This window comes from Coptis chinensis, chromosome 2 (assembly GCF_015680905.1).
Source record: "Coptis chinensis isolate HL-2020 chromosome 2, ASM1568090v1, whole genome shotgun sequence".
NCBI classification, from domain to species: domain Eukaryota; kingdom Viridiplantae; phylum Streptophyta; class Magnoliopsida; order Ranunculales; family Ranunculaceae; genus Coptis; species Coptis chinensis.
The window spans coordinates 104452811-104460666 of NC_141457.1; the positions used below are offsets into that span (position 1 = coordinate 104452811).

Consider the following 7856-nt stretch of genomic DNA (forward strand, 5'->3'; position numbering starts at 1 on the left):
GTAGCAAATCTTCATAGAGAAGCATGGCAGTATCCCGTCAAATGGTGTCAATTCTCTTAATGTCTCACATTCTCACTCTCTAGTTCCAATTTTTAGTAGAGAGAAGTATGAATTCTGGAGCATTAAGATGAAGACCTTTTTCATCTCTCAAGACCTTTGGGAGATTGTTGAAAGTGGCTATGCAGAGACGGGAGCTGTCACGTCCCAAATTTCCAAAAAAATTAAAATAGGGACTTATCCAAGATATAAATATCTCAATTGTCATCATATTCAATCATCTGAAAACCTAGGATGAAGCGAAACCCTAATAGCATATTCTCTTACACGACATTAAAAATATGAGATCAAACTAGATCAAAAGAACAACTCTTCATTCACGAATTCAAGAATTACTAACCAACCTTATTACATCTGTATCAAAGCAAAACTATACACTCTAGAAAACTTATAACCAGAAAGACTCCAAGAGCGAATCCAAATCAAGCATCTTCATCCACTGCATTCTATCATCTATGTTTCCAAGAACACACCCACAATGCAAAAGAAAGCAAACATGGGTCAGCAAATTGAATTTGCTGGTTTGAGTAAGACTAAATACAAAATAGTATAGCAGTATGTTCAATCTTTCAAATAAAGAAATATACTATTTCAATCATTTCAACTTGGAAGACAATTTAGTTCCGTTTTCTCAAAACGGCATGTAGTTTCTTCCCAAGTAAGATTTCAATCTCAATATACATTTCCAAGAAATCTCATATAACAATATTCATCATTCTCACTTTCCAAAATAACTCACAACAAATACCATTTACAATCCACTTATTAATTACACATATGATAACTTATTTAAATATGAGTTTGATACACCTTACATTTAAGCTAGTTAAATTTACATTCATAATCAAACCTCATTTAAGATATTGAAGTCTAATTGATAAAACATAGTTTGTCCTGCATATTCGGGGAATATCACTTATCATAACGTACACTAACAGGTCATTCATGGCACATTCAATTAATATCTTGGGTCATATATTCCCGCCACATTCAAGGAATACCCATCATAACACTAACAAGTCATTCATGGCACATTCAATGAATACCTTAGGTCATTCCCACCACATTCAAGAAATATCTATCATAACACTAACAGATAATTCATGCCACATTCAATGAATACCTTGGGTCATTCCTGCCACATTCAAGGAATACCCATCATAACACTAACAGGTCATTCATGACACATTCAATAAATACATTGGGTCATTCCCGCCACATTCAAGAAATACCCATAAGAACACTAACAGGTCATTCATGGCACATTCAATGAATACCTTGGGTCATTCCCGCCACATTCAAGGAATACCCATCAGAAGACTATCAGGTCATTCATGGCAGATTCAATGAATAACTTGGGTCATTCCCGCCATATTCAAGGAATACCCATCATAACACTAACAGGTCATTCATGGCACATTCAATGAATAACTTGGGTCATTCCCGCCACATTCAAGGAATACCCATCATAACACTAACAGGTCATTCATGACACATTCAATGAATATCTTTTAAACAACCACAATCACATACACAATTAAATACTAACATTATACACTTATAGTTATCACAAAAACTAATATATAATATATAATATATAATATAGTGACTACACTTTTGCTCAAAGCTACCTACGTATCCAAATCTTTCAAGATTGGAATCAAGCCTTCATATTTAAGTCACATAGTCAAAGTCAAAGAACAATAAAAATTCATGCCTTAAGGTTGCACTCTTCATTTCCCTTTCATTCCTCAATTATATATATATTAAACTCAAACTTTAATGTACATGTCACGTGTTCTAACATACATCTATGTTAACATTTAGTGTATATGCAACAATTGTACTTGGAATATAATACAAATGTGAAATTAAGCAATCAAGATTCAAGACACTCATATGTCTAAGTACCATCATTTATCTCATTACAAAAAGAAAAATTAACTATAACTCACCTTTGAACCGTACCGTAGATACAAAACATCCTCCACGACATAAATGTCTATACCAAACAAAATTACAATCTAAAAGTAGGTCACAAATAGTATACAAAACCCTTAAGTTAAACACCTAACAGTTTCCATTACAACTTAACAAATATCAATAGGCTTGTCTTTCTATGCTGCCTCGACAAACAACCAACCGTTGCATCTGTCTACCATTCAAATATGTCACACCACTATGTATGATAACCTTATAGATTAAATTTCAAGTCAATCCGGTATTGGATAAAACTCCATCTAAGCAAAATAGTACGATTGCACACTGCAGTGTTCTACTGTAGTTTCAACTACAACCAGTCTGGCTAATGAAAGCCTCGACAGATATCCAACCGGTCGATCTATCTTAAATTCTAATATATTATGATACTGCGAGTTATATATCTACAGATTAAATTTGAGGAAAATCCATGATAGGTTCATCCTTCATTTACGCCTAAACTTATGATTGCGCAATGCAGTTTCCTGGCGTAGTTTATACTTCGACCAGCCTATGCATCCCTCGACAGAAATCCAACCGTTGGATCTGTTTATATTTAAAATACGTCAATCTACATAGTCTTATACAACTTTCGATTAAATATTTGATCCATCTAATAATGGATCGACCTCCATCTAAAATATGAAACTTTTGACTGCGCAGTGCAGTTTTCTATTTACTATACCCTTTTACTGTTCACCTTCTTCTCTAATGATTCTCCACAAAAAAAACCTTATACCTCTCAAGAATATATAGAGAGACATTGAGGAATTGGTGTTTGATTTCGATTGCAAGAGAACACCAGTGTTTGATTTCGATTGGTGTGGAGTTGGACATTGAGGAATTGGTGTTTGATTTCGATTGCAAGAGAACATCAGTGTTTGATTTCGATTGCAAGACATAAAGGAGGAATGGCTAAATAATAACAAAAGAAAAGTGAGAAATGGCTAAATAATAACAAAAGAGAGATTGCAATTTGCCTACTCGAGAGTTGAGGAGGCTTCCGAAAGACCCGACTATCATATAGTGTAGAGATTGGCCTAATGTCCCAGGTGCCCAACTTTTTTTTATTATTATTACAAGTAGACCTTTGATAGTTGTGAATTTAAAGGATTATCGAAAAAAAAAAATTGGATTTTATTTTCTAGTGTTTTTTTTGTTTTAAAAAAATAATAATCATGCACTCTAATCATCACCGTAGAGAATTTTAGATCAAATAGGTTTGAGCACGTAGCGTGTCTATGCACAATTCGTTTGCTTTGACCAACTTTTTCAAAAAATCCTACAACGTTTTTGCCCCTAAAGTATACCAATTATTAGCATGATATCCGAATACTTATCTTATAATTTAAGATACCAAATAGGAACAGAATCGTCTAAAGAGATTGTATTGATAGAAACAACTCAATGAAGAAGCTAGCCCACGCAATCATAAAATCAGCATTTTTCTTTATCTTTTAGACCTTAAAATCTCATCAATATTACAATGATATTTAGCTGACTCTATGGTAATTTCAGCTGGAAACTGGAGACAAAACCGTCGTGTGAACGGATTTGTCATTTTGTGCCGAACGGATTTTCCACGGCTTCCTAGCTCACTCGACTACGCCTTATTACAACATAGAATAGATAGGTTATTTAGCTTTTGGCCCCATATTTGTTGGATAATTCATTTTTTGCCCCAATTCATCAGTTGACTCAGTCAAGGTTGTGTTGACTGTGAGTTGCCCCCCTCATATTTTCATAATGGCTCAAATGCCCCTCACATGTAGTACACGTAGTCAATTTTATTTTGAACATGATAACAAACACACGTGTCAACATCTTAAACATTTTATCCAATATCCACTGTGAACTTGTCATTATAATTGTCATGTTGCTCCCAACGACTCTATTGCTCCATCGATAAATATGGACTCTATATCAACCTATTCTATGACCACTGAGGTGGCAGGTCTGCTAGCCCAAAGCAGAATAAGAAAGTGGAGGCACGAAGCACCGGACCGAGACTGCGGCACCATGGAAGGGACAAGGTCGTACAGCGGCAGGTAAGAAAAGAGGTGTCAGAGTCAAACGGAAGGCAAGTTAACATAGAAGGAACGGGGAGTATGAGATAGGGGCCGCGAAACCCTATAACGACAAGTGTAAAGAGGTCGACCGAGAGATAGAAAAAAGATCAAGGGATGTGAATGAAAGAGGGAGGGATAAAAAGGAATAGTAGGGAAGAGAAAAGGAGAGAAGAAAAAAGAGAGAGGAGGTGAAGGAGTGAGATGGCTAGTGAGATTTGTGGTTAACACATTTGGCGCCGTCTGTGGGGAAGAAAGAGATACACGATCTGGGAAGAAAGGGAAGGCGCAGAACATGGATCCAGCTACGAGAGGAAGAGGTAGAGGAAGACCTATGAGGGTGGAGGTCGTTGAGGACGAAACAGTGAGTGTTGAAAATGTGGAGATGGAGGAAGAGTGAGGATACGGTGGCGGAAACGACCAGGCTGCTTCAAGAGGAGGTAGGGAGACTTAGGGAGGAGAATGATGAGTTGAGGAGAGAGAGAGAAGCTACCCAAGGGGGAGAGGAAACAGCAGCACCCGCGGGTAGTGAGGTGGAAGGACAAAGCGAGGAACGTCCTCGGGAACCCGAGGCGAACAACACAGGAGGCATCACCATGGAAATGGTGCAGGCGATGATCGAGAGAGACAGAGAGGCCAGCCGCGTGGCGGAAAAGGAGAAACAAGACGCGGCCAAGAAGGTGGTGGACAGCCTGAAACAGAACCCACTTGCTGACTCAGTTTGGAATTCCGAGGTACCTAAGAGGTTCACACAACCACGGTTTGAGAGGTATGACAGGAAAGGAGATCTGGCGGACCATTTGTATCACTTCAGGCAGTAGATGCCGCTGTGGCAGGAGGCTAAATATGATGGCCTTCATTGCATGATGTTCCCGGCTAGCCTGAAAGGGGGAGCGTCCGACTGGTATTATCGGTTGACGTCGCGGAGTATACAAAGGTTTGAGGAGCTGGAACAGGCCTTCGTAAATCACTTCATCCACCAGAAGAAGAGGGTAGTAGATGTCGCGAATCTCTTTAATGTCAAGCAGAAGTCAGTCGAGACACTTAGAGACTTCTTGTGTAGGTTCAAGGAAGAGACGCTAAGGGTGGAAAATCTGGATGAGCGCACCGCGGTCATAGCATTCCAACACGGATTGAAACAGGGAACTAGAGTGCACGAATCAATATCCAAGATCAAGGTTACCACCTTACACGCCTTGTACCTGAAGGTGGAGAGGTACATCAGATACGAGGATATTTTGCAGAGGAATAGTAGGAGAGGAGGATGGGAAAGACAGGGAAAGGACCGCGGCTAGAGAGCGGGGAACTTACAGAGAGGAGACACAGAAGGCGGAAAGAGGTAGAGAACAAGCCCGACGTGAATACAGGGAGAGGAAACCATACCGTGAACTGGATCTAACTCCGCTGAATCGGCCGTTGGAGGAAATCCTACCGCTAATCAAGGGTCAGCCGCATTACGAAGAGCCGCAGAATTCATCCAAGGAGTTAGAGGCAAAGCCATTTTGCGCGTATCATCATATCAGAAATCATGCTACCAACGAATGATTTGCTTTGCAATGGTTAGTAGAGAAAATGATTGGGAGAAGACAATTGAAGGAGTTTGTCAAGGAGGTGAGGCCAAGTGAAATGGTGCCGACCGCGGCTAGAATCTTGGGTACAATAAATATTATTGTTAGTGGAGAAATGCTGGGTAGGAACGCCCAAAGAGACAAGGTGAGGAGGACCGCCAACCTACAACAGATAAATGAAGTGGTGGGCAGTCTGCGGCCAGTTCCAGGAGCCAGCAAGGGAAATAACGGCATAGAATTCACCCCGAAGGATCTGGAGTCAGTGATCTTGCCCCATGAAGATGCGCTAGTGATCACTATCGCGATGGGGAATTACCTGGTGAAAAGAGTGCTGATAGACTGCGGTAGTTCTGTGGACCTGCTATTTCAGGGCGCGATGGAAGAGATGGGCATTGAAAAGAAGTAGATGAAGCCCCGTCAGACTAATTTATACGGGTTCAATGGCAGCATGACTAAGCCGCTAGGGGAACTGGTGTTGCCGGTAATAGCAGGGCAGGTGACGGTTTTCATCCGCTTCATGGTAGTAGATACCAATTCACAATATAATGCGATCCTGGGGAGAAAATGGATCCATGAGATGAAGGCAATCCCATTCACCTATTACCAAGTGGTCCACTTCCCGACCAATGGAGGAACATATGAAATAAGGGGATATCAAGTCACGTCTCAGAGCATCCATCAGGTGTCAGCAAAGGGTTTGGTCTGCGCTCTAGATAAAGAGGCAACGGAGAAGGGGGACAAGTTGGCATAGCAATTACAGACCATGGCCTGTGAGAAGGAGCTACTCGTAGGGGCCAAGACAATGGATGAGATTGAGGTCGTAAACATCGGGGTGTCAGAGGAGGAGAAGTTTGTGAATGTAGGAACCAGCTTGACTGATGAGTGGGGTTGATTGCTTTGTTAACTAAAAACAACGATGTGTTTGCATGGACAGTCAAGGATTTGGCAGGGTTGGATCCAGAATTCGCCTGTCACCGATTACATATGAGGGAGGGTGCCCGTCCAGTTCAATAGAAGATGAGGGGCATGAAGCCGCAGTATGCACAAGGGATTCAGGAGGAAGTAAAGAAGCTGAAAGATGCTGGCATCATCCACGAATGTAAATTTGCCGAGTGGCTGTCGAATGTAGTGGCGGTACCCAAGAAGAACAGGAAAGTAAGAATGTGTGTTGATTTTACGGACGTCAACAAGGAGTGTCCAAAGGATTGCTATCCTATACCGCGAATAGACAAGTTAGTGGATCGAATCGCAGAATTTAAGATTTTTTCATTCATGGACGCATCGATGGGCTATAACCAGGTGGTGATGTACGGCCCTGACCAGGAGAAGACCGCGTTCATAGTTGAGGGGGGAACGTACTGCTACACCAGAATGCCGGGGCGATGTTTCAAAGATTAGGGGAGAAAATGTTCGGGAGCAAAATCAGAAAGGGAATGGAGATCTATATAGATGACATGATGGAGAAGAGTATGACCGAGGAGGAGCATTTGGTGGGGCTAAGTGAAACGTTCTCTATACTGCGAAGACACAAGCTGATGTTGAACCCAGAGAAGTGTACATTTGGGGTGACTTCGGGGAAGTTTCTGGGGTACATTGTCACCTACCGTGGAATAGAAGCCAACCCTGCACAGATAAGGGCACTGTAGGAGATGCCATCGCTGCAGAATGTGAAGGAGGTGCAGAGGTTGGCGGGGAGGGTCGTAGCTCTCAATAGATTCATATCAAAGTCTTCGGATAAGTGCCGCCCTCTGTACCTACTCTTAAGGAGAACGACCGTTTCAGTGGACTGCGGCATGTGAAAGGGCTTTTCAGGAATTAAAGGAATATTTGGGGAAGGCCCCAATCCTATCGTGCCCAGGACAGGGGGAGAAGCTGTATTTATACCTAGGGGTGTCTGAGTATGGAATCAGTTTAGTATTGATAAGGATAGTGGACAAGGCGGAGAGGCCGGTGTACTTCCAGAGCAAGACGATGTTAGACGCCGAGATGAGGTACAGTAGGATTGAAAAGTTTTCCTTGACATTGGTCTTTTCTGCGCTAAAGTTGAAACCCTATTTTGATGCTCATTCGATGGTAGTGGTGACCAACTTGCCACTCAAGTAGGCATTGAAGGCAGAGAAATCAGGGAGGATGTTGAAATGGGCCATGCTACTTAGTTTTTATGACATTGAATACCAAACCAGGA

At 41.4% G+C, this 7856-nt stretch overlaps 2 protein-coding genes across 2 annotated transcripts; both read left to right on the forward strand.

Annotated features, from left to right (window-relative positions):
* Positions 1-4924: 4924 nt before the first annotated feature.
* Positions 4925-5398, forward strand: LOC147519990 (uncharacterized). Its single transcript, XM_086594221.1, has one exon. It carries the CDS (start codon positions 4925-4927, stop codon positions 5396-5398), a length of 474 nt encoding a protein of 157 aa, XP_086450347.1.
* Positions 5399-5675: 277 nt separating this feature from the next.
* On the forward strand, positions 5676-6077 carry LOC147519991 (uncharacterized). The gene has a single exon (XM_086594222.1). It carries the CDS (start codon positions 5676-5678, stop codon positions 6075-6077), a length of 402 nt encoding a protein of 133 aa, XP_086450348.1.
* Positions 6078-7856: the final 1779 nt, after the last annotated feature.